A 27054-nucleotide genomic window follows, 5' to 3' on the forward strand; every position below is an offset into this window, starting at 1 on the left:
AAAGCCTAAAAATCACCCGTCCGTCTCGCTCTCGCGTTATCTTCCCTCGCCAGCGCGCGGGCGGGCGGAGGCTATAAATAAACCTCGCGGCGCGGGCCGCAGCCACAACCCAAATCCTCCTCCACGGATTGCGCACCAAGCCTCCGCAAATTCGCACGTGGATAAAAGAATTTCCTCCTCTCTGTTCCTTGCTGTGGCCCGACAGCCCGAGGAAAGCAGTCGCCAGCGAACTCCCTTCTTGCGTCGGCCTCTTCAAGTTCTCGCGCCGCAAGATCGCAGCTTTCGTTAGCTTCCTGCCAGCCGCGGTCGCCGGCTGCTGCGTAGGGGCGTGTTCGGTGGTCGGCCGGTTGATCGGTGGAATCGATCGACGATGGTGGCGGCGGCGGAGCGGGTGGTGGTGGAGCTCCGGGAGGCGTGCGCGGCGCCGGCGGCGCGGCTGAACGAGGTGGCCGCGGCCATGGAGGCGGAGATGCGGGCCGGGCTGCGCGAGGAGGGCGGCAGCAAGATCAAGATGATCATCTCCCACGTCGAAAACCTCCCCACCGGGTAATCACCACCTCCTCCTACCATTGTTAATCGCTGACGCGCAATTTGCCAAGTTTACTTCACTCTAGTCCAAGAACAGCGAGAAAGGAAAAAAATCCTTTCATTTTAACCGCTTGTTCATGTTCCTTATTGTATGTACGCCTCTGATTCTGAAGTCAATTTGCTTACAAGTTGTTACTACTATACGGAATTCAGGAATGAGGAGGGGTTCTTCTACGCCCTGGATCTCGGGGGAACCAACTTCCGCGTCCTTCGCGTGCAGCTCGCGGGCAAAGAGAAGCCCGTCGCCAAGCGCGAGTCCAAGGTCTCCATCCCTCCCCGCATCATGTCAGGCAACGCCTCAGTAAGCGCAGCATAATTTCAGTATTTCACAGCTTCACTGAACTGTCCATATACGTTCCCATCTCATCCATTTTGTTCCTCGCTGAATCCCACAGGAGCTGTTCGGCTTCATTGCTTCTGCGCTAGCCAGCTTCGTCGCGGACGAAGGGCGCAGCAATGTGTTTGAGGACAAGCAAAGGGAGCTGGGGTTCACGTTCTCGTTCCCCGTGAGAAAGACATCCATTGCGTCGGGCACCCTTTCCTATTGGACCAAGGGTTTCAAGATCGATGATGCTGTAAGTATTCACTCTGTTGCCAGCCATTCCAATTGGTGCCCTCTGTCATATGCAAAATCCTACCAGAATTGTTTGGTTCTTACGCTGATGCATTTCTGAAACTTTTCAGGTGGGCAAAGATGTTGTCGCTGAACTGCAGACGGCCATGGAGAAACATGGCGTCGAAATGCGTGTGGCTGCATTGGTTAGTTCTTAGTTTGTTATCTGATTAATTTTGGCTCAATTCTTATACAAACAGTCTTTTCCAATGGTAGGAATAGGATCACACCTTAACATAAAGTTTTTCATGGTTCAGATCAACGATGCTGTTGGGACACTGGCTGCAGGTAGATACAACGATGAGGATGTCGTCATTGGTGTCATACTAGGTACCGGCTCGAATGCCGCCTATGTCGAAGAGGCAAGTGCAATACCGAAGTTTGAGGGCGAGTTGCCTAAATCAGGAAACACGGTACGGCTGAATTCTCACTTCAAGTATCTTGCCCATAATAGTGACATAATAATTATGTCTCATTTTTTTACAAACTTCTCAACATGCTTTCTTCTGTATTTTAGGTGATCAATACGGAATGGGGTAACTTCTCCTCATCCTGCCTCCCAATCACAGAATATGATCAGGCATTAGATAAGGAGAGTTTAAACCCAGGAGAGCAGGTAGTTTTGCCTATAAATTGCCCAAGGATATCATTCACGCTAACCAAAAACACCCTGATGCATATGCAGTTCTACTGTGACTTTTTGTTTTTCAGATCTTCGAGAAGATGATTTCAGGAATGTACCTTGGTGAAATTGTGAGGAGGGTGCTTCTTAAAATCGCTTCACAGTCTACACTCTTCGGCGAAATCAACCAGACTAAGCTCGAAACCCGAGACATTTTGGGGTATAATAATTAACAAAGCGCCTGGCAGTACTTTATTCTACTGTAATAACTATTTTTAGGAAACGAGGATTCTACTATAATCTGTAATTAGCCTCATGAAGGACGCAAGAAGAGGCCAACTAAGCATATGCTGACCAAATTTGCAGGACTGATAATATCTCCGCGTTGCACCACGACGACACGCCTGATCTGAGAATCGTGGCCGAGAAACTGGCAGACAACCTCAAGATCAAGGACACATCCTTGGAGACGAGGAAGATGGTCGTGGAGATCTGCGACATCGTCACCACCAGGTCTGCACGGTTGGCCGCGGCAGGGATCGTCGGCATCCTCAGGAAGATCGGTAGGGCTGTCCCCGGCGACCAGCGGCGGTCGGTCGTCGCCATCGACGGCAGCTTGTTTGACCACTATGCTGAGTTCAGGCAGTGCCTAGAGCGCACGCTGGTGGAGCTGCTGGGGGAGGAAGCGTCCAGGTCGGTGGCGGTGAAACTCACCAAGGACGGGTCCGGACTCGGAGCCGCCCTGATCGCGGCTGCTCACTCCTAGCACTGAACGGCTGCGCCAAAAGTGCCCTGATCGCTTCGAGCGGATGCTTTACTGTCATTGTTGGGTTGATCAGGTGAATGCTTTGCCATCTTTATTATGTTATCTGAGCGGATGTTTTGCCGCTATGTTTCTATCGTTTGGGTGGATGCTTTGCCACCTTTGTTGTAGGTCTTGTGTGCCCTTGGCGATGTGGTATCCTATAGCAGGTTCGGTTGCGTGGTCGTGTCTAGATTTGTGGGTTTGAGTGTGTTTCCTCCCATGTTTTTCTTGCTGCTCTTGTTTGTTGAGATCGTCCGCCAATAGCATGGTGGTGCTGTGTAACCGCCTTAATAGCCTCTGCCTATTAAGATTTGTAATGGTCGTTCTGCTTTCTTCTTAATAAAGCACGTGCTCAGGCACGTTTGTAAAAAAAATTATAGGCTCCTCCTCTGGCATCTTGATGTATTTGTAGTGAATTCATATGTTTTCGAACGAAGTTTGTTAGGAATCTAGCAAACGAATGTTCGGAATGCAGAAGTCTTCCCGTGCGTGTTGTTCAGCTCTAGTTCCATGCTTCAGAAATCTTGGGCCTACCGTGGGAGGATGGGTCGCGGTAGAGGTGCAAGTGGCTGCCCTTTAAGGTATGCATTGCTCCTCTTTATTTAAAAATTTGTACTAATTTGTCAAAATGAGTTTTTACTTTGAAAAACTAGTGCAAACTTTTAAACTAAAAAGGAACTGTTTGATACCTTTAGGGGCACCTATTTGCACCTTTAGAATGCGGCCCAAAAAACATGAATTCGGCAGTTGATGACTTGAGCGAGAGCTCGCAGCCCCCGCACGTTGTGAAAGATAGTACCTCGGAGGTGCGGCACGACCTTACTTGAATGGAATCTGTTCTACAGGCTCATACAGCTGTATCCTGACTAATATACGGAGGCAAGCACTTACTTGGTTGATGACGCATGATCTGTGGGTTAGAGCGTGAATTAGCTGATGCTCTCTCCGGACCTGCCTGGTGTAGGCGGCCTACAGCTTATATGATGAACTCCTTTGCTTTTATTCCCTGCTTAGCTGTTGCTCCTGCTGTGGGTGTAACCAATCCTCAGATCCAAAAACATGTGTTTGCTTGTTAGCATCAACCCAGCTAAAACCGGGCAGCTTCTTAACCCTACTATCCCTCATCAACTTCCTGACCGCCTTCACATCTTCCCATTGGCCCAATGACGCGTATATCCAGAAAGGGATACATGAATACCAGTGTTATCTGGCTCAAGCTTCATAAGATTTTGCGCAGCAATCTCTCCCAGCTCCTTGTTTCCTCGCATCCTGCAAGCTCCAAGCAAGGAGCACCAACCATGTGCACTAGAAAGATTGCGCGGCATTGCCGCGTCTGAGGGCCCCCTTCCTCGAACTTTTTATATGAAATGTTGATAATAAAAGATTGCCTGTTAAGAAGAATAGTCATTGCACATCACAAGTACTATATGCTACATTTATGAGTAAACAGTATATGAAGGTTAAATGGTTAATTCATGATGCTCTTTGCTTTTTATAGTTGTGGTTTTTTAAATAGTATCATGCATGATACAAATAAGAAATAACTAACCTTTGTTCAGAAAACACAAATTTAACAAAACCAAGCAACTGTACAAAAATATAGTTTGTACCACTCAAATGCAATCAAGTGGTGGCTGCAATGGTCCATATCCGCGTATATGTTTCAGGTTCAAAGTGAGCAATTATCCCATAGAGCATAGAGGCAAAATATCAAGCACTTGCTGTGCATATGTGCTCTTAATAGAGAGAGGTGTGTACGATTTACATGGGTACGACTAAGGACTGGGCAACTATAAATTACCGATACTCCAAAATGGATGCCGTATCTGTATCCAATACGGTGTGATACGGTGATACGGTTCGATATATGTATCGAGAAGTATTGAGAAATTATGATTTAAAAATAAAAAAATTTGATTCCCGATACGTCATCCGATACTGCGTCCGACACTTTTGGGCCAATAACATCTCGTTCGAAAGAGTATCGAGAGTCCACCAACGTAGGCACATACTAGTTGAACTAATCATTTAGCTATTCCTGGTTGAACATTTGCTACGTATGTTGGCCCTTTGAAAACGTAATGTTTATTATCTATTTCGTTCTCTAGAATTATTTGGCAGTTTTCCATCCGTTCGGCTCGCTGATAAGCCAGCGCTGGCTGGTACTGTAGCTACAGGTAATCGAGTCTTTACAAGAAGTATCCGCTACAATAATCAGCCGCTACAGTGATCAACCCATCCAAATCCACCAGCCGAACAGGCCGTACATTTTTAGAAGTACTTGTCGGCGTATCCTTATATTTTTTGGAAATCGCTGTATCATCGTACCGCCGTACCCGTACCCATATATCGACGTATCGCGTATCGATTATATTTAGCTGGGCAAGCGGCAAGACAGGTGAGAATTGTAGCGTGGTCGCAGGGAGCGCAGTGGAGGCCGAGATGCGTTGCGGGGCGCTGGTTCTCATGCTCCTGGCGTCGCGCCACTGCACTCTCACCCTGGGCCGCCGCATGCGCCGATGGAGTCGAGCTCGTGCGACAGCAGCCGCGGGGAAGGGGAGAAGGAGACGCCACCGGCCGGCCAAGCTCCGCGCGCCTGTGAGCCGGCCGCTGGGCGCCTGCAGCCAAAGGGAAGGGGAGTCGGGCTGGTGAGGCTCCGCTTTCACGACCTGGCTGTGGCTGGCGATTAGCGGAGAGGGCAGCAGGCGGCGTAGGGAGGCGACGTCTTATACATCCTTATGACGCGGCTGGAGAAGAGAGGGAGCAGCAGGGTCGAGAAGATTCGGCGGACTCGTGACTCTTCTACTGGTCGGGGTCGGGAGGCAACCCATTCCCGTGGCCGTTGGATGGCCCAATCAGCCGGCCGATTGTTTTTGGGGCGACGTGGCGTGAGGACATGCCAGAGAATGGCCAGATGACGGACGCACTTTCGTGTTTGGAGATACCATGTTCATCCTTCATGGAGTAAAAATATTTTAGTCCTTCATCCACTAATCCAGCATGACTGCATGCTGTCAGCAGGCTGACAAACGTAATGTGATTTGGCCTGATACCACTCGAGGTCATCCTGTCAAAAGCTTGGGCTGCTTCCCAACCATAACCGTGCTGTGCATATACATTAATTACTGCATTCCTGGCAATCTCAGTGTGGAATCCAATCTCATTAAATAATTGAATGGACAAACTTATGAGGCCACATTTTCCATACACATCCACAAGTAAGGATGTAAATGGTACGGATATTTTCCGACTGTATTCGAATTCGATCCGGTCTGGAAGGGTTTTTATCCGTCTATATCCGATTCCGAGTATTCAATATCAATAACCGATCTGTATCTGAATACTCAAAAGTTACATTTTTATGATGTCGACATCTATTGCAATCTTATCCGGCAAAAACTAGCGCTATCCGTATTCGACTCCGTATTCGAACAAAAATATGAAAACAAATACGATATCAGTAATATCTGTCCGTATCCGATCCGTTTACATCCCTATCCACAAGGGTGGAAGCAACAAAAGAGTCACCGATCCAACTTGTCTTGATCAATTGAGCATGCAGCTGAGTACCTTGTTCGAGCAGAGCTTGCATGGCACAGCCCTTGATCAGGCTTGAGAAAGTGAATTCATTGGGCTCAACACCTTGCCTCCACAGTTCAGTATATGTTTCAAGGGCCTCCTCAACACGATTGGTTTCAATATAACCATCGATCAGTGAGGTGCCAGACACAACATTCCAACCTCCAGGATCAATCTTCACCACACGAGAGGCATTCTCCAAATCCCCAGACTTAGCATACACTAGAAACCTGGCGCGCCGTTGGCGCTCCCCACCTTATGACCCCTTCATTTGAGCAATGGGTTAAGAATGCTTCGATTAATTCACCTAATCATAATAATGAAGTCATGCAATTACATTAGTACTTGACAATATGCAATTCTTGTCTTATTGATAATCTTTTGGGGAATATGTGCATACATATACATGGCATAGAAAGCTATTCATTGTTAGTTAGAGACCGTGGATCATAACATGCCGTAAAAAACACTTGCTACAATATGAACTTGGTGCTTAGAAGTGTACAACAATTTCAGAATTGATGTGCGCAAATAAAAAAGGGCACAACCTGATTGCAGTGAGTTGGGTATCTCAAATATAAAATGGCATATATAACCTGATTCATTTTAGTTGGACATCCACCAAGTAAATTAGTTGGTTTGATCTTCAAATTGACACCACTGAACAATTGAACCTCCAGGAGTTATACAGGTTGCTTTCCTCCACAGTGTAAATCTTCAGGTAGTTAAACACATGCCTAATGCAAGGTCGAAAGGTGAAAAGTAGATGATATTAAGCAATAAGCAAGTATAAGCATGGCAAAAATAGCAAATATATAGTTTTAGGCAATGTGTAGTTCAATCACGGTCATCATATGATATTTTCAGTAATGGATAAATAGAATGCAAATGACTGCTACTGCCTTTCCAGTGAACAAATATTTGCAAAAATATAATGGTACTTTCGCCGGGCTGTTTCTACTCATACCATGAAGTTCGATGAGTTGACTTTTCAGTTGTGAGAGAATGTCATGCTTTGAAATTTTATTCTTTTTTATCCTTAAGTCGTAAACATAGATGTATTTCATTCGAGGTGGGAGAATGTTCACCAAAGGTCCTATTCTAGATAATAGCAAAAAGAATGAACAATAACAGATTAATATTTCATTTTAGAAACACCATTCCTATATTCTCCAAGGTGGAAGTTGCCAAATCTTTTGTTGGTTTAGAAACCAAACACAAAAGTCTATTTAGTTTTTCTTGGATTAGGACAGAACAAATTGCATTGTTTTTATAATTTTCTGGATAGAACATTGCTTTTTCTTATCTCATCTCCAAATTTTCAATAGAGTGCATAGGAATCCATAATTTTGGGGCATGGAAACAAATGGATTAAGAAGTCGCTAAATATTTTGTATGTTTGCTGAAAAGAAACTGCATTTAATTTCCCTCATTATCACCAATGGAGTTCAGCAGACTACAATTTGGAAAATATTAGGAACAAAGATTCCAAGTTTAAGGCTCACAAAGATCAACCAAGGCTAAATTACATAGTCTGAACATGGTATGAGCTGATGGAAACTCTGCCTGCCATCCTCCTAGAAAATATGACGACAGAGTATTACCTTTCTTGTTCTATATGTTGTAGATGCGGGGAGCCGAAGGCGGAGTCAATCACACAGAAAGCTAGATGTAGCACCAGCTAGCGGAGTGCAGAGATAAATTATTAGACAAAAGATGGATCAATCTATGAAGCCTTTCTACCTGCAAATTTCAAACAACTGAAATAGAAGAAGTTTGTCTATTAAACTTGTCAGTTTGGCATTGTCTCCCTAGTAGCCCAATATACAATATGGATACAGAAGCAACAAAGTAAAGGTCATCTGTGTAGCAAAATTGTGACCTAAAAATAGTGCTGGCCTCAAAAGAGTGGGGACCCGTTAACTCAAGGAATTGAATCAATAACATTTAATCTTGAATTACAAAACAAGCAGATTGTAATCCATAGACTTCATTATGGGTCTGAATGTGGAGATCTGATGGCTTCATTTGCTATGTATTTAGGATCTGTGCACACGACAAAAAGGAAAGGACGAAGATCCGATATAACATGTGCAGTTATTGGGAGGGATATTGAAAGACACGGTTGCAGCTGGATTTTCCTATCGTTGCCTGGAGATGCTGGTGAAGCCAAGTGACGATATCAAGGTCAGGTGTGGCTGCAGGGTGGGGAGAGTGAACAGCATGCTATCATAGATTGTTGCTAAAAGATCTTAATAAAAAATACATGGATGTAGAATTGGTAAGCTTCTACGTTGGTGGTATACAACATGGTTGGTGAGCATACCGTTCTAGAGGCTGAACATTTTGCCAAACACCTTGCAGGCAGCTGAGGCAACGTTGGCTACAGGCTACAACAGCTTCATCCTGGGGAAGGGGCGGCGTCGGACAGTGCCAGTAACCTAGGAGGTGACGGAGCCCGTGTCGCCACCATGATTTCAGCCCGCTGTCGTCTTGAGGCCGCCCGCCGCCGGCGCCCAACATGGCAAGTCTGTCTACCACCATCTTCAGCCAAGGTTCTCCATGAGCCCACCACTTGTAGTCCAACGACAAGAAACTTGATTCTGAACTCGATTTATATTGCGGTGAGGCTACAGCAGGGAGAGCTAGCAGCGGCAACCCGTCGGGCGAGAGCGGATCGGTGGCGTCGAGGGCGATGTAAGTGCTAAGCCAGCACAACGGATGACGCAGGAGAAGCATGCCGCGGGAGGTTTGGGTGACTGCGGCAAGGGAAGTGGAGTTGACATCATCAGACCGACGAAATCACTGGCAGGCAGGCGGCAAAGGGGCGCTCCTGTGTTGCAGGCGGAAGGAGGCGCGGCGTAGCAGGTGTAGAGCAGAGGGCAGCAGAGGGGACAGCGGGTTCGCGAGGACTCGCGAGTGCTCTGATTGGTGGATTAACGGGCGACAGACCCGCTCCATCCTGTATCGGACGGTTGATATCGCGAGTTCGTTGGATCCAACAGCTAGCAGGTTACCGGGCGACGTGGACCGATCCACCACCCGCGAAATAACCCAGCTTTCGATTCTTAGAGATGTCCAGTAGCGCATTCCTCACAGCAGTCTCCAGTTCAAAGTCCAAACCATGCCTTAACTATACAACAATGCACGATACGTCCAAGCCATCCATCCTTGAGCCCTCCTGCTGCACTCAATGCACTGCAGAAGACATGCTAGTCAGCTCCAACCAGTCCCTCACATTTCATATCCCGGAAAGCCAGTACAGCTGCCTGGAAGCTCCCGTTCTTGGCATAGCCGTCAATCATGGCAGTCCAGGCGACAGCATCCTTGTGCGGCATTTGGTCAAACACCCTGCACGCCTCACGCAGGAGACCGCACTAGGAATACATGTCCGCGAGGTTGCTCGCGACGAAGAGCTCGGTGTCGAAGCCGAGCCTGACGCCGACGCAGTGCAGCTGCGCGCCGGGGCGCGGGGCCGCCAGGTCGGCTGCGGCGCGCGCGGCGCTGGAGAGCACGAACTGCGTGGGCGCGACGTCCGCGCGTGCACACGTTAAGACTGACTCCGCTGTGGCACTGTGCATCACCGAATGGAGATCCAACAGAATAGTCAAAGGAGTAGGCATTTTGCATTGTGAGGAAAAAGGAGAGGTAAAAAGAGATCCAACAGAATAGGCAAAGGAGTATGCATTTTGCATTGTGAGGAGAAAGGAGAGGTAAAAATAAATCATCTCTCTCCTGCTATGCATTTCGCCGGGTGATGCATCTGCTTTTGTCTCTGCCTATTGGAGATGAGGATTTTTGCGTGGGTGATGTATCTACTGTGTACAAGGCAAATGGAGCAATGTCTCTCCCATTTTGCATCTCCTTGTTGGACTCAGTCTAACAGGTTTCATATTTCTATTGCGCCTTAGAGCTAGGGCCCGCTTGTCAGTCACTCAAACGACTTGACTTCCACCCCTTTTAAGCTATGTCACTCAAACATGACTTCCAACATGTTAGGATCGTATATGTTAGTATGTTACAGTACTGTTTATTTAGCTCAAAGGCTGAGAAGAATAATATATCAAATTTATGATACAAGAATGATAAACATTAACTCAATTCGAAAGTACTTTATTCAATCTGTTCGGCTGGCTGTGGTTGGTGGCTGATGCTGATTTATTGTGAGAAAAAAGTACTACTGGTTGGCTAGTGGCTTGTACTGATTTAGTGTGAGAGAAAAGGAAAAAAAATATATTCATCGCTCGTGCTCGAGCTGTCGCAGAAGCCCCTCCACCCTCTGTTCATCTTGAGGAGGGGCGTCAACCGGCGAGCTAGGGGAGGGAAGAGGGGGAGGGGGTGGCTGACAATGGGTGATTGGTGGGGGAGCGGCTGCCGACGAGGTTGACGGCGGTCGAGGCATGCAGTGGAGGGCGGCCGGACCTTATTGTCCCAGGGTTGTTGGGTGGGGGCGGCTCCATAGCCACCGGACCTGAAGGAGGGGTCGGCGGCAGCCCGACAATGGTGGCGGTTTAGCCGGCGGCGGAGGCGGGGTTGGACCTCCGATGAGCTATGGCCAGCGGTGGGGCAAGAAGGGTGTGCTGGGCAGGCGCCAGGCGGTGCAGCGGTGGGTGGTGCATGGGCGGGTGGCGCAGCGACGAGAGTCGCCGACTAGGGCAAAGGTCAAGAGGGCAGGGCAGAGGACGGACGGACGGGTAGAGAAAGGAGGAAGATGACTGGCCGAAGCCTTCTGCGATTGAATCAGTAGAAATCGCTTAAAGTGATAAATAGACGGCAGCAGCCTGAGAGAGAAGCATTGCTGATTGGTTGATTGACAAACCAGCTGAAGAGTGAATACATATGCTTTTCAAAAGCCCAAATCAAACCATACATTGTATTTTGAAATGGGACGTGTATATTATTTACGCAGGCCGCAGATGAGAACAGTGGAGCAAAGTGCAACCTCGCAATCTTCCCTTCAACAACTATTTCAGCAAGTAATTACATCACAACTTAGTGGTCCTTGACCTCTCAAAGGAAGCCCTCGTGGAAAAACTATACAACTCGCCCTCCATGGATCACAAATCCAGCACAACACACTGGATTTTCACAGCACCCGTAGAATAGAAACTGTAGGCCGCTACAAACCGCGCTGGCGTGTAAAATACCGGCGCATCTACACATCGCATTCATATATAAATTCACGAAAACTTGGAGGTGTTCAACCTACCCCACCATTTCCGCTTCACGGAATTGGGCGACGAATCATTGCCAGTACCAAGTTTGTTCAAGATCACCTTCGTCTCCCTGATGCGGCTGCCGAAGTCTTTCTTCCATGAGTCGAAGTTCTGCTTCAGCCTACGGAGCTCCATGTCCGGGTTCAGGCTGGCATCTGCTTGCCCGGACTTGACCTCAACTAGGAACGTGGCATCATCAGCAAAGACCTGGCTCCGCTGCTCGAATTCCTCTGCTAGGCGGTTGATGACGCTAAGGCCTGCATTCATTTCCCGCCCGGCGGTGCGCGGCACCAGCTGAGATCCACTTCCAGCATGTGTCCCATTGATCTCCCAGCTCTGATCCACCGATGAGTCCGACATCCTAGGGGTCTCATCCAGAGCAAGGCTCTTCTTCGCTACTGAAAGGCTTGATTGCAATGACCGCATTTGCTTCTGCCACATTTCCTCCATAGCTTTCATTTTCTGCTCGTACTCTAACCATCGGTTTTCGTATTGCTGAAGCCGCTGATGAAGCATCTCATTCTCTTCATCCTTCTCTCGAACTGTGGCCTCAGCTTTCAATATCCGCCTCTGTAACTCAGCAAGGACTGATGCCTTGATCAAAATTTGGTCACCCTCTGCCTCCTGAAACAATAATAATAATGTAAACATTCATGCGGTTCTGAATTAAATGAGATGGATCAATAGTAACACTACAGATCATAGGACTGCCAGCAGCACAATATAAGGCACCCATTTGCAATACCTGTTTTGATTCAAACTCTTTTAACACGTTTATCAGATCAATATTGCCGTTACATCTTCGAACAAGATTACCACGAATACCTGCATCAGGAACATAGGAAGAAACATTAACAGTGTGTCAGATTACCACTTCCGTTCGATGAACTTGTATAGAATAGGAGGGTCGAGTCTACATACCAGACTGTATTACCAATGAGGCCCTCCGGATATTTGTGAAATACCTTCTTGCAAGCCAACATCTCACATTTCTCTGCAGAATAGTTGCTGCCCTATGTTTCCTCAACAGACAGGAATAAATGTGACGCGCATTCTCACCGCAAATGACTGCAAGCAAGAGTGGATCCGATCCATACAGTAAACTTAAAGAGGAAAATGCACAAAAATAACAAAGTCAAATATGCAATATGTAAAGACAGTAATTTGGGAGAATTACATGATTGAAGAGCCAAAACTCCTCTTATTCGTTCTCTAGCATGATGACGTGCTTGATGCCCTCTGAAACAACTTTGAACCCTTAAAATACCATGCAGAGTACGATTCCGAGTATCTTCAAGTTTGCCGATCTTCAGTTCACAAAATCAAAACGAAATAGTAGCACAAGATTATTTTTACTAAACACTTTATGTAAAAGGTAATGCGTTCATATATACATGAGACATACCAACAGCAACATGTGCTCCGAATCAAGTACAAGACATGGCTTGTGAACATGTACTGAAGACAACAGCTTTACATTCTAATGTAGTTATTATACAGCAAATTGGATAAATAGAATCACTGACCTGACCAGTTCGGAAAAATAATTTTGTGTAGCCAACTTGATACATCTCAGGCAAAATGTTGAACTGATGAAGAATTGCAACTGAAACACTAAGTGGGTCTTGAGATGCAACATCCTCAAGAAGAAGAAAGCCATACCTGATCAAAATCAAGCATTAACTTTAAAACAAGTTGGCAGAAATTTAAAGCAGCTGCTAAGAGATTCCACTTACCGCCGAGCAAACTTCTGATGAGTCATTCTAGTTGGATATCCAGATCTTGAAATCCGGACAACCTCAAGAACTCCACAGCATTTTAGTTGTTGAAGCACAAGACCTTGTTCGTAAATTGCTGGAAGCTGTAGATTATTTGGTTTAATGCAGCGAATAAAGTGTGGTGTTGTACTTTCCAGTCTCTGCATAAGTTGGAATAGTTGTCCCTACAAAAATTGCACATGTGTGGTCAATTAAGAATTGTTCTGATTCATTCAAGGCCTAGCAAAGAGGATACTCTTGTAGTACAAAAAGCTGCACCTTAAACTTCATAGCAACACTTAGCTTTTGAGAATCGGCAGCACTGGATCTATATGGAACAGATATAGAATTATCCGATTGAGCTAGCATCTTAGATGCAAACGTTTGTGGCAGAGAAGATTTGCATTTGGCAAGGAGCTGTATGGAGTCCATGTGCAACAAATCTCTATTTTTCTCCAGAAACCCCGAAGAATCATAAACCACCTGATTATCAAGAATCAGAACTAATGTTGACAAATGGTAAAACAGAGATTGAAGAAATCATATATTCTAAAGTCTAAACAACATATTTTCAGTACGATACCTCTCCTGCGTAGTGACGGACAGCGAATGCCTTGCCTCTTTCTCCTCTGAAGCAAGAGTTCGAGTTAAGATGTTGCTTAAGCTTGTTTGCAAAAGTAAGATCTGTGGCGTTGGGGAAAGTTGATTCCTCATCCAGCAGAGACAATAACCCCAGTGGTTTCTGTATTAAGAACATTAGACAGAAAGCACATATATGTTACTATATATTATTTCAGGTCAAGTTTGCAAGATATACAAAGCAAGGCAAGTTGAGATGTTATCCTTTACCAAGTTTTCAAATGATAATAGAAAATATGTGTATGAAATCATGAAGCCTAATAAGAAAAAAGCCACAAACACAATGAATTGTCTAAATGCTATTGAACTATTTAGAATCCATGGAATATTAACCCAATCTCTTCCCTGGATAAGAAACATAGGATCTAATGGCTCTAAGCATAACCTTGTTTTATCAATTATCATCATGGTTTGATAAACCAAAACATAGGTCAGGTCTATGAATGGCAATCCAAATTTTTTTGACAATGCTCTGTAGAACCAACACTAATTTACATGCATCTAACAATGAAAATATCTGCATAGTCGCATATTCTGGAATTCATAGACTTAGCTTTCAGCCCTTTGGACACATATTACCAAATTTTCAATTTTGACTAGTATTATTTTAGTCAGACAAATCTTTACTTTGTACACAATATTGGATGACTAGGTACAATAAAGTTCAAGTCTTCTTCTGACATTACCATACTTTTCAACCAGGAGAAAACAGAAAAGACAGAGAAAACGTCTCCTTTTTCTACATCAATAAATAATGGACTAGAATCCTAGTAGGTAGTAGCACCCACACTCAGCTTTGCTTATTGTCAAATAAAGTAGGAAAACTTTTTTTTCTCCTAACCGAGTATTGCAGATTTTTTTTCCCAGAAAGAATTGGTACATGAGAACCAAGCATCCATAGAGCCCCCATAGAGGGAATGCCCACCTGGGTTAGAACCCTTCGAATCTGGTTTCAGGTGATCCTGGACGACCAGGTTTCGGTACTCTCATACCTAAATAAATTCAAAGCCTGGGAATATCTCCCATGTGGTTGAGGGGAAATTAAACAAACTGCTGCTTAATGACTTTCCAGAATTTGTGGGCTAATATAATCGTTTGCAAGGGACAATGGGTGAAAAGAATGTAGTGGCTCATACTTTCTCAAAGAGATTCAAACAGTCTTGATTGTCCTCAAAATCAACCTTTGCCCAGTCAATGCCATCCTCAACATATTCCTGCTCACAGAAATAATTTTTTTCTTAGAGAAATGTTGACAGTATTTTTTAAAAAATGGACAGAATGAGTAACATTTCAAGTTCATTCACCACTTTCCACTTAGATAACACAATTCTAGAACCATGACTCACTAGTCACTACGCAGACTTAATAATAGGAATATAGGATGGATATTACATTACAAGAAAGAAACAAAGCTATTTTGAGAATCGAAAACTTGATAACAGAATTGTGACCTGACATCAGACTTTGCAAGCTAAAACATAAAAAAGTAATTCACCTCTTGTTCAAGCTTAAACAAATGACGATTGAAATGTTGTTGTAGCCTCTCATTGGCATAATTGATGCAGAACTGTTCGAAACTGTTCTTCTGAAAACGCGGTCATGTCATGAGTAACCATTTGCAAGTTAATATATGATGACTTTAGGTCAAAAGGAGGTGCATTACATCAAATGATTCAAAGCCGTAGATATCAAGAATACTGATTGATCTCCCAGTTCGACGCTTGCCAACTGAGAGAGACTTATTAATTTGTTCTACAAGCCACTCAAACAAACTGGCATAGACTGATTTGGCCAGAGCGTCTCTTGTGTCAGTAGCCTGAAATAAAATGGGTGGACGCATCAGATATGCAAAATTATTAGTACTTTCAATAACTACGGTTGTTACCGCATTAGTTGAGAAAAACCAACCTGGGCAAGTGTAAGTTTCTGGACAATGTTTTCATTATTGACTTTCATGTGGCGCTTTGACAAAGCCAAATTAAGATCTTCAATACTGCAGCCAAGAAGCTCTGCAACTGTTTCGGAAGCTGCAATTGCAGGACACCTTTGTTAATAAAATATAGTAGCAATTGCTAGTTTGTGTTCAAAATTTTAAAACAGCATCAAGCAGATTCCTTGAAACCAATAGGTAAGTTTTATTTACATGCCTTCTGTTACAGGAAAGCTTATACTGTCAAAGATAAGACAATCCTGATCATTTGTCAACAGTTCCATATTGAGGCTAGACCAGGCCAAACATATGGACTAACAGTCTATCATCACCAAACTTGTGGCTACCATTTTTTCCCTAGTAAATAATCTATGTCTTCTTCATAAAAGACTAATAAAAAAATACTCTGACCACGGGAGAAGGCATCCCCTGGAGGCTTTGCCTTAAAAAAGGGGGTACAAAACCCTTTGTGAAGGTATTCACAGGACCTGCAGGCTCCTGGGTTCAAGCTCTGGTGGGCAGTCTCTCAACTGGAGGCTCTACCAACCAAGCTATCGCTCAGTTCCTGACCATATCAAATAATCAGGATAGCTTTTAAGCACAGGACATGAGACCTCATAGCTCTAGACTACAGTACAAAGTTCCATACAAAAGGTACTATTCAAAATGTTGCTAGCATTGCTATGTACTAAAAAAAGAAACTAAAGCAAACTCCCTGAGATGAATATTAGGAAAATGACAGCCAACAAAATTAGTACAATGAGGGGCAAAATTCAAACACTAAACTATTGAGCGAAGATCAAACTATTAGAGATATATTGTTGTATTTCCTTGTATTGAGTTTACTTGTACTCCAAGCCATACGGCAATATATAATAGAGGTCACCATGGTCGGCTGCAGCAGCATCAACAGATTGCATCTACAACAATCTGTTGATGTCCTGTGTCACCAACGACGGTGACACCCTCGACGACAGTGACTCTCTCCTCGACGGCATCTCCTCCCTCTTCGTCGACGACACCCAGCCGCCGCCGATCCCCATGGCTGCGTACGCTGCCGTCTCCATCCAGGCGCATGTCCCAATCAAGCTGGAACTCCGCTCCTCCAACTACACCAAGTGGAGCAGCTTCTTCGAGGCCATGTGCGGCAAGTTCGGCCTCCTTAGCCACATCAACAGCGCCCCTCCCCCTGATCCGCGCACTGATGCATGGAACGAGGCCGACTGTGCCGTCCGCAGCTGGCTCTATGACTCCGTCACCGAGGACAGTCCTCGACTTCACCATGGCCGCCAACCAGACAGCACGGGACCTTTGGGTCGCCATCTCCAACCACTTCCAGACGAACAAAGCTCCTCGTGCCATCTTCTTGAGTCATGCGTTCCACGCAATAACTCAAGGGGATATGTCTGTCCACGAGTATGCCCAAACCCTCAAGAAGGCCGCTGATGCTCTTCGCGACGTCGACAAGCCTGTTGCCGATTCTGAGATGGTTCTCGCCCTTCTCGCTGGGGCTGATTCTCGTTACAGCACCACTTGAGAGATCATCGCAGGAGACGCGACCATGACCTTCTCCAGGGCTGTAGATCGGCTTGCCCTCCAGGAGCTCCGCCTAGCAAATCAGTCAAAGGTGGCTGCCTCCTCCTCCATGATCGCCTCCTCCTCGGCTGGATGCGGCTCCTACCAATCTGCATCATCTTCGACCTCCGCCCAGCAGCAGCAGCAGCAGCAGCAGTTGCCTCGCACACCTAACCCTAGCGGTCCTTGGGTCTGCATCAACCCATGGGCTGCTTTCCAGGGTGCGCAAGGCAGCAGCAATGGCGCACAATTCCAGCGCGGCGGTCAAGGCATTCTGGGCGCCCCTCCTCAGGCTCGCGGCGATCACCTCCCCTCAGGCGCCAACTCAGTCCCCTTCGTGGGATCAGGCTGGCTTGATCGCTGCTCTCCAGCAGATGGCGCTCGAAGGCAATGCATGGGTGATGGATACTGGAGCTTCCACTCACATGCACTGCTCGGAAGGTATACTTCTCACTCGCCGACCAGCTGCTGCTACTGCTACTACATCTGTTCCTAGACGCTTCGGTCGAGTGTACAGCCGCCGACCAGCTGCTGCTATGGTGCCCTCTTCGCAGCCTGGTCGCCCTTCTTCGCGAGCTCCCTCTACCGCAGCTGCAGGGCCACTACCTAGGCCCTCTTCCGGCGCGGTCTTCAGAAGCTCCTCCTAGAGAGCTTCCTCCACTTGAGCCTCCCCGACGTCCGATGAGTGGTTCTCCTCCACCGCCGGTCCTTCGCCGCATTACTCGACTCCAGTCTAGTACAATTCAGCCAGTTAGTTACAAAAATTTGTCTGCTGATCATGTTGTTGCTTCTCCCGTTCCGGCCAATTATCGCAGTGCACTTGCGGATCCTAATTGGCGAGCAGCTATGGCAGATGAGTTTCAGGCTCTGGTTGATAATGGTACTTGGCGCCTTGTTCCTCGGCCTCCTGGAGCCAATGTGGTTACTAGCAAGTGGATTTTCAAGCATAAGTTTCATTCAGATGGCTCTCTTGCACATCATAAAGCTAGATAGGTTGTCCGTGGATTTTCTCAGTAGCATGGCATAGGTTATGATGAGACTTCCAGTCCTGTGGTCAAGCCTGCCACCATTCGTACTGTTCTTAGCCTTGCTGTATCTCGTCATTGGCCTATTCGTCAGCTCGATGTGAAGAATGCCTTTCTGCATGGACATCTAGATGAGAAGTGTACTGCCAGCAGCCTCCTGGTTTTGCTGATCCTTCACATCCAGATTATGTTTGTCTTCTGCAGAAGTCGCTTTATGGGTTGAAGCAAGCTCTTCGTGCATGGTACCAGCGATTTGCTACATATATTCGTCAGTTGGGGTTTGTTCCGTCAGTCTCCGACACTTCCTTGTTTGTTTACAAGGATGGCGCCAGCACTTCTTACCTGCTTCTCTATGTCGATGACATTGTTCTCACTGCCTCGTCGACAGATTTGCTTCTCTCCATTATTGGTCGCCTTCATGCAGAGTTTGCTATGACTGATCTGGGTGATCTACATCACTTTTTGGGGATTTCTGTCACCCGTACTTCAGAGGGTTTATTCTTGTCCCAGCGACAGTACGCCTCGGATCTGCTACAACGTGCCGGTATGAGCGAGTGTCACTCTACCTTGACGCCAGTTGATAGCAAGTCCAAGCTGTCTGCCACAGATGGTCCTCCGGTTGCGGATCCTTCAGAGTACAGGAGTATTGTTGGTGCAATGCAGTATCTCACTTTGACTCGTCCTGATTTGGCTTATGCTGTTCAGCAAGTCTGCTTGTTTATGCATGATCCGAGGGAACCACATCTTGCACTCGTCAAGCGGATTTTGCGTTATGTCAGGGGCACTCTGGACGCTAGTCTTTCTTTGGGAGTTGGCTCTGTCGACACACTCACCGCATATTATGATGCTGATTGGGCTAGATGTCCTGATTCCCGACGATCCACCTCAGGCTACTGTGTCTATCTTGGAGATAATCTGGTGTCTTGGTCCTTTAAACGCCAAACTACAGTTTCTCATTCCAGTGCTGAGGCTGAGTACCGGGCAGTGGTGCACGTTGTTGCTGAGTGTTGTTGGCTCCGACAGTTGCTTCAGGAGCTTCATGTTCCCCTCGCCAAGGCTACCGTTGTTTATTGCGACAACGTTAGTGCTGTATATATGACTGCTAATCCCGTCCATCATCGTCGCACAAAGCACATCGAGATTGATATTCATTTTGTTCGCGAGAAGGTGGCTTTGGGAGAGATTCGGGTCTTGCATGTCCCGTCTTCTCATCAGTATGCTGACATCATGACTAAAGGACTTCCTGTCCAGTTGTACACTGATTTTAGGACTAGTCTTGGTCTTCGTTTAGCTCCGCCTACGACTACGGGCGGGTATTAGAGATATATTGTTGTATTTCCTTGTATTGAGTTTACTTGTACTCCAAGCCATACGGCAATATATAATAGAGGTCACCCCCCCCCCCCCTCCTTTGGGTGTGTGGTGTTTCCCAAATCTCTACACAAGCGTCTTAGTTTACCTTCATCTACAATGATTTCAACATGATTTTCATTATCAATGACAGTGAACGAGACATCCCCAAGCCAAAGGACCGCAGAGACCATTGCAAAAACACTCTCTTGGTCTTCTTTGCTGATATGGACAATGTTCATAGCTTCCTAAAACAGAAAGAAGTCAGCAAATGCAAAAGGAGGAAACAGCAAACACAATAAAGGGTTTGTTCCATGTAATGAGGTATAGAAAACAACATACCGTCACAGTTCGAAACATTTGGGCATCATCCACACCAGCAATTGAATAGCAACAGCTCTGCTTAAGATATTTGAACTCATCCACCTTTTTCAAATTCAATTTCTCTGTATCCAAAAAATTATAAAGAAATTTATGTAACTAAATCCTGGTTTGTGCAGAGAAACAGAGAGCAGTATGGAGTTGTCATTGAGATGTGAAGGACAAGTGGGAATGTGTTAAAGGACATAATCAGATGTCATCACCTTAATTATGTCTAGATGAATCGATAGATTATGTACCTCTAAGAGAAGCAGGTGCACCAGCACATAGCTGATAAAATATATGGTAGGATCGCTCACCAACAGCACATTGTACTACTCTGGACTGTCATGGTGAAAATATGGCACATTAGACTATTTATTGTGAAATGCTACAGTTGTTTTTTTTAGGACAACCATGAGATTAGAAGTTACCTTCTCGAGTAAAACTGTCCATGCAACGGATAATCAGAAAAATTCAGTAACCATAGTTAGAAATTTAATATGCAAAAGCTAATGATATTGAGAAGAGGACTCAGTGGATCTGCATACATGTTTGAATCATGGCACCACATATTCTTCCAGTTGTACTGAAATGAATTTCAATAAGCTTTCCCTGCAATTGAGAATAAGGATTAGTCTTTGTTCCAAACTGCAGTAAAGTGATGCCCAAAAGAATAAAACTTACGAAACGACTTGAGTTATCATTTCTCAATGTCTTTGCATTTCCAAAAGCTTCGAGTATTGGATTGGTCTGTAGAATCTCATACTCAATGCCACTTCCACCTCCAAGAGAAGCCAGGTACTGCATAGCAATTTTCGCAGTTTCTGTTTTCCCTGCTCCACTCTCACCACTGTATCAGAAGAAGAAAAATGGCATCATCTATTCACATTATTGGTAATGGTGCTATTAGAAATTTAGAATACCTCAAGGTGAAAAAAGAAAGCTAACCCACCTTATAATTATAGACTGGTTAACTTCATCTGAAAAATGAATAAACACTTAGTTAGGCATAATGTAGATGTAGAAACAAGATTTGATGTATCAAAATTTGTGGACTGACCTCGTTTCATTTCACGAAGAGCTGCATCTGCTATTGCATAAACATGTGGGCTGTCCATTGTTTTATTTCTATATGCATCAATGTACTCAGTACCATATAGTGAAACATTCTTGAAAGGGTTGACAGCCACCAAAACTGGGCCTGCTTTAGTCTACAATATAATAAATATAAATAATTAAAGCCATTAATTCAACCCCACAAAAAGGCAACCCTCACATAAATTCTTACATAAATCATGTCTTGGGAGTATCTGTACTGCAAATTGTACAGTACTGATGGTTCACTTAGATAACTTAGCTGCATAAGATCATCCACTCCATCAAGAATTTCAGGATTTGCAGGTTGAAGACTCTCTGTTTTTAACCTCAGGACCTTAAAATTGGAAGAACGGGGTCAAATGGTCATGCTTCCAAGCAATAATATTGTCTCTTAGAAAGAAATCTGAAACTTACTTTTCCTTCAGAAACCTTTAGGACCGACTCGTCACCAGAGGTTGTAAGGACAGTGCATAATGCCCAATCACCATTCGGAAGCTGACAAAAAACTCTATGCTTCTGCAACAGGGATAGCATAGAATTGGAATTGTCATTGTACTCCAAGTCCAAGTTGTTAAGACATACTCCTAAGTACGTAAACTAGATGCTATGTTTCTTGTACAATATTAGCAGGTGAATGTTCAAACAAGCATACCTGAATTTTGAAATCATATATGTACAGGCTAGAAATAAACTGGCTGAAATCTAAATAACCAACCCAGATGCTTCTCTTAGTTTTGACATGCTACAGTTACCAAGGTTTTTCTTACTAAACTCCACTAGGAAACAAAGGTTTTAACTCTTTGGCAGATGGAAGGCAAAAGGTTGCTTTGAACTAAATTGTAGAACTACCTGGTCACAAGTCACAACAAAGATTCAAAGAAGATCATGTCACATTTATGCAATTGAAATTGCTAGGAGAAAGGTTTATGAAAGAATGTGTTGCACTAACAATCTACAATGATAGCATTAAAGAAATAAAATTCAGATCTAAAGGTAAAAAATGAAAATACCAAAACTCTCGGTCAACTGTAGCATCTTAGTACTTAGCAATGCTCTGCAAACCTAAAGCGCACAAATATCACACCTTTGCATGTGCCCCAAAAAAAAAATGGTACTAATTGGCATAGCTCATTCTAGTGCTTGGTTTCACATAATACTGGAAAACTATTTGCATGGTTTTACCAAATTAAGCTCCCAAATGTCTGGAACTCCCAAGTCCCAATCTGTTGTTCGTCACATTCCGAAAGCTTCATGAATGAAAAGGAAAACACCTCACCTTCTTAGCGCCGTACGAGCTGGTGTCACCCCACCTGGCGTCGTCTTGGGTGGGGCTCGTAGCAGCCGTGGGCGACAGCCGCCTCGGCGTTGCCGCAGCTGCGGAATCCACCTCCCCGCCGCCTCCACCCCTCTCCCCCACCTCCTCCTCAGCTGTTTCCGCCTTGGAGCTGTACGGCGAGTCCGCGTCGTCACCCTCCAACCACACCACCTCCCCTTCCTTCTCCTCCTCTCCAACTCCGCGGCGGCAGGTCGACGGCCGCCGCCGTTCGCCGCCCGGGCGCCGCCTGGCCCGTTTGCCGCTGCCGAGTACCTGTAGTCGAGCGGCATGGACCGCGTCGGCTGCAGCTTGCTGGGCCCGTTGCGCGCCCGCAGCGCCGTGGACTTCCGCACGGAGACCGACGCCATCGCCTCGCCGGCCGGCCGGCAGGCACAGCGACCGGAATCACCTCACGGGCCGCAGCGAAACCGCGGCTCCCCGCGGGATCCCCGCCCCGGCAGCCTCAAATCGGCCCCCACACACCTCCGCCCGACGCGAATCCACGCTCGCGCCTAGCAAAACACATCCCAAAAACCGCCGGAGAGAAAAACACAGAAAAAAACTGCCGATCTCGCGGGCAGCCCCACCCGGCCGCGCCACTCCAGAAATGGCGAGCGCGGCGCCGCTAGCCCGACCCCCTCCGGGCTCCGGCACGCGAATCGCGCGGCCGCGGCTCCCCGCCTCCACCAGCCAGCTCCCGTCGCGAACGCTTCTCCTCTGCCTCGCTCCTCTCCCTGTCCCTGTCTCTGTCGCTGGAAGAGAGAGAGAAGGAAGGAAGGAAGCAGCGGGCTGGGTCGGGAGAAATAATAATAATTTAATAATGGAATTAAGGTGGCCTGCGAATTTCGTGGGGGGTAGGTTTAAAAATGTTTAAATTTAAATGGGGGGCAGCGGTGGGTGGAGGTCTATCGCATCGGGAAGGTTTTGAAGGTTTTGAATCCGCCACATGGCGCACGTAATTCGGCCGCCTCGTGTCTCAGATCCAGAAAAAAAGCGAGTGGGAGCAGCAGCACCAGTCAGGAACGGGTGGCTAACGGCCGCCGGGCTCCGCGTTAACGGCGCTAACGGCTACGCCGGAGTGCGCGCCCGCCGCCCGTGCTGCACTGCTGCTGCAACCGTGCCTGTGAATCAAAATGGCAGGTTTACCCCGGGAGTTCGCCGGATTTGCAAAATGCAGTGATTTGGTGGAAAATGCTGCGAAACTGATATTTTCTTTTTTTATTTTATTTGTGGGGAAAATGCTGCCAAACTGATATTTGCTTTTTTATTTTATTTGAGGGGAAAATACTGCGAAACTGATATTTTTGCCCCTTCGATCTAATTATAAGCCACTTAGTTTTACTCTTTTTTCAGGCTTTTTAAAATATTTTACAACATTAGATATGATGATAATGTAAGATTGATTGTATTAAATCTATCAAAATAATGTACTTTCGGAACATATGATTCATTTTATCTTAAACACCATATTTTCATGTTGAAATGGACTTGAATTTCTTGTGTGGTGGACCAATGCTGACACGTTAATTACCTGGCCTGGAACCAACAATACCTTTTGGGGATGAGTCCTGGTAAACAGTAGAACAGCGAGTAGGCCATAATAAGCTCCTGCTCTAGACATTGAATGATTGTTAGGACGTAGATTTAGCTCTCACATACGAAGGGTCCTAGGTTGGTCCTGATTAACCAGGTACCAAGTACGAAGCCCATTGCTTAGGATCAAAATGATCTCTAGAATCCACTCTGTTGTCACCGTGTGTTTGGTTGCGGGATCAGTGGGTTGGGTTGGATCCGACCCTCATTTTGAGAACGGAGTCAACCCATCCATTGTTTGGTTGCAGCTCTGATTTTAGGGACGGAGTCAACCCAACACATATTTGGTTGAGGGAATTGGAAATATGGGTTGGATGACAACACACTCCGTTAGTGGGCCCCACATGTCAGTCTACTCTCTCTCCATCTCCTTTCTTCTCCCTACTGCCGGACCGCCCCCAGCGCCCCGCTCCCGCCGCTACCGCCCCGCGCCGCTCTCAAGCACAGAGGCGCGAACGTCAGCGCGCCGGAGCCCACAACCTTGAACGGCAAGAAAGCGCCGGCGCCGGAGCCGCCACGGGACTTAGCCTCCGGCGAGCTCCTTCCCTTGTCTTGCTTCTGCGACGGCCGGCGCGTCCCTGACCTGTCGGACGGCATTGGAGGCGAAGTACCTCAGATCCAGGCTCAAATCGGAGCCCATCCCGATCTCCGAGACGTCGAGCCCCATCGGAATGGATGGATTGAATTGAATCTACGTTGTCCTGTGTGGTGGAAGGGGGAGGTGTGAGGCGGATGGGAACAGAAGGTGAGCTCGAGCTCGCCATCGCGCCGTTCCTGGCCGGGGCTCGAGCTCACCCGCTGCGGCCTCCTGCCCGCCAGGTCCGCTCCTGGCTTCTGGCGCCCGCTGCGGCTTGCTGCCCGCCGGCGCGGTCGCTCACGGCGCTCTCGACGGAAGAAAAGGGGGTTCGCTCCGTCCGCCAGATTTCAGCGGACGGAGCCGACCCGCATCTCAAGCGAATATTCATTTCTGGGTTCAACCCAACCCACCTCGGATTCAATCCAAACAGCTGTAGGGACGGGTCCAACCCAACCTAGTTCGCTCCAACCCCCAACCAAACACACGGTCAGAGTACGGGCGGCTGGTGTGATCACTCATCACTTCCGCAATTACCAGACCAGCCAAAGGGCTTTTCCGTCATCACCGCACAACACTTTTTGCAGGCCACACCACGCCCACCACGGGCATCGGGCAGAGGAAAGCGGATTTTACGTGCCGCGACGCACCTTTACGCCCGTACCGTTCTACCAATGACACATGGGCCCACTAGTCAAAATTCTGTCAGCTGGCACGGAGCGGGGTACTGTAGCAACCAAACACCCCGCTTGCACGTGAGCCGGTTAACGGCTCCGGCGAAATGACGGGGAAGCCCCTGCTTTTTTAGCAGTGACTAGGGATGGCACCCGCGGATGTGGGTGCGGGTTTAGCAAAAACCCGCCCGCAGGCAAACCCGCCCGCAGTTAGACCCGCGGGTGCATTTCTGCACCCGCACCCGTCGGGTTTCGGGCGAGTTTCGGGTATGCGCGGATTTGACAATAGCTATAATAAGAATCACAATTCAGCATAGTAATAAGATGAAGCTAACAATAAATCACAATTCAGCATAGTAATGAGATGAACTAAATCAGTACATAAGACTATCTGAATTAATCAATCAAGTGGCGAGGGAGGGGGAGGGTCTCTGGTGAGGGCGGGGGGCACCACCTTCTTGCTGTCTGCTGCCTGCGCGCCTACCGAGGGCCGCCTGACCTCCTGGGCGCCGGCGGAGTGCGGAGTGCCCCCTGGGCGCTTGCATCCTGGAGCCTTGGTGCCTCCGCGCCTGCCGATAGCGCCGCCTGGACCACCGGCGGCCGGCCGCCGGGACCAGGAGCCGGGATAGGGAGGGGCGGGGCGGCGGGCGGCTGCGGGGTGCGGCTGCGGCCGTGCGCCGGCACACGGTGCGCCCGTGCGGGCGGCCTGCCTGGCGGCTGAGATGGGTGGGGTCGGGGGAATGGGGATTGGAAATTGGGAGCTAGAGTTACAACCAGTTATATATGTGTTGGGTAAATGGGCTGGGCCTAAAGATTATCTAGGCCAGAATTTATGTATGGTGCGGGTTCATCCGCGGATGAAATTCTAAACCCACACCTGCATATTGCGGGTGCGGGTGCACCCGTGGGTTGAATTTGAAATCCGCACCCGCACCCACCGGGTCTGAAATCCGCGGGTACCCGCATCCAAGGATCAACTGCCATCTCTAGCTGTGACCGCTGAGACCAGGGGCTAGACCGTCACTTGACGCGCTCCGCAACCCACGCGAATTGTACCTGTACCTCTCCACCAGGATTTTTTTTTGCAGCCTCTCCACCAGGATTTCGGAGGTGGCCGAATATACTCTGCAGCGGTCGGTACACAAATCCTACCCGGCCTCTGACTGGGTAGCGGTCCAACGTCTCGCTCGCGCTTTGAATCGCAGCCGCCGGATGGCCATCCGATGGACCAAAAGGATACGGCGGTTACCTTTTCTTTTCTTTTTTTTTCATTTTGCCGTTTCGGCGGTGGAGATACGGCGGCTACAGAGAAGTGGCGCTGTGCGCCTCGGCCTCTCGGGCGAACGACGAACGAGCACCCCCCACCGTTTTGCCACGTGGCGGCAGGGCAGTGGTCGGGTTGCCTGCGAGCCATTTAACAATGGCAGTGGCCGTGTCGTCCAAAATGGTCGGTTTTGTTCTGGTTCGAAGGGTGGTGGCGCTTCGTGTTCGATCGGGGATAGCAGAAGAGACGCGGAAGATGCTTGCGTTTGTTTAACCCTTTGTTTTTTCAAGTGTCAGCTTTTCCCTTCCTTATCGGATTGGCGAAAATGCCCACACACCTTGCTTTCTACGACAAGATATACTAGTAGTAATCAATTACTAGACGTCATGTGCCAAACTGAGCAGCAAATTATGAGGGGTGAACTAGCCAACGCCTAAAGTGCTAGACCTTGTTACAGCTTTGAATTTCCATCGC

General features: G+C 47.2%; 2 protein-coding genes and 1 pseudogene across 2 annotated transcripts; 1 reads left to right on the plus strand and 2 right to left on the minus strand.

The window, feature by feature from the left end:
* Nucleotides 1–370: 370 nt before the first annotated feature.
* On the plus strand, nt 371–2589 carry LOC120692742 (hexokinase-7-like). Its single transcript, XM_039976125.1, has 8 exons — nt 371–546; nt 742–889; nt 984–1163; nt 1273–1347; nt 1459–1614; nt 1719–1817; nt 1913–2043; nt 2190–2589. Exons 1-8 carry the CDS (start codon nt 371–373, stop codon nt 2587–2589), a joined length of 1365 nt encoding a protein of 454 aa, XP_039832059.1.
* A 1038-nt stretch (nt 2590–3627) lies between these two features.
* On the minus strand, nt 3628–9743 carry LOC120688861 (annotated as a pseudogene).
* A 1390-nt stretch (nt 9744–11133) lies between these two features.
* LOC120693311 (myosin-1-like) lies at nt 11134–22843 on the minus strand. Its single transcript, XM_039976735.1, is given in 24 exon segments — nt 11134–12047; nt 12169–12248; nt 12345–12491; nt 12601–12730; nt 12950–13085; nt 13160–13365; nt 13460–13663; nt 13764–13922; nt 14956–15033; nt 15315–15404; nt 15483–15635; nt 15728–15846; nt 19809–19947; nt 20042–20145; nt 20320–20404; nt 20494–20507; nt 20611–20674; nt 20747–20912; nt 21015–21042; nt 21123–21273; nt 21351–21494; nt 21575–21676; nt 22437–22672; nt 22675–22843. Coding segments are annotated over 24 exon segments (3564 nt in total). The 3' UTR covers nt 11134–11387.
* Nucleotides 22844–27054: the final 4211 nt, after the last annotated feature.

The sequence above is a fragment of the Panicum virgatum genome, chromosome 9N, assembly GCF_016808335.1.
Source record: "Panicum virgatum strain AP13 chromosome 9N, P.virgatum_v5, whole genome shotgun sequence".
Lineage (NCBI taxonomy): Eukaryota > Viridiplantae > Streptophyta > Magnoliopsida > Poales > Poaceae > Panicum > Panicum virgatum.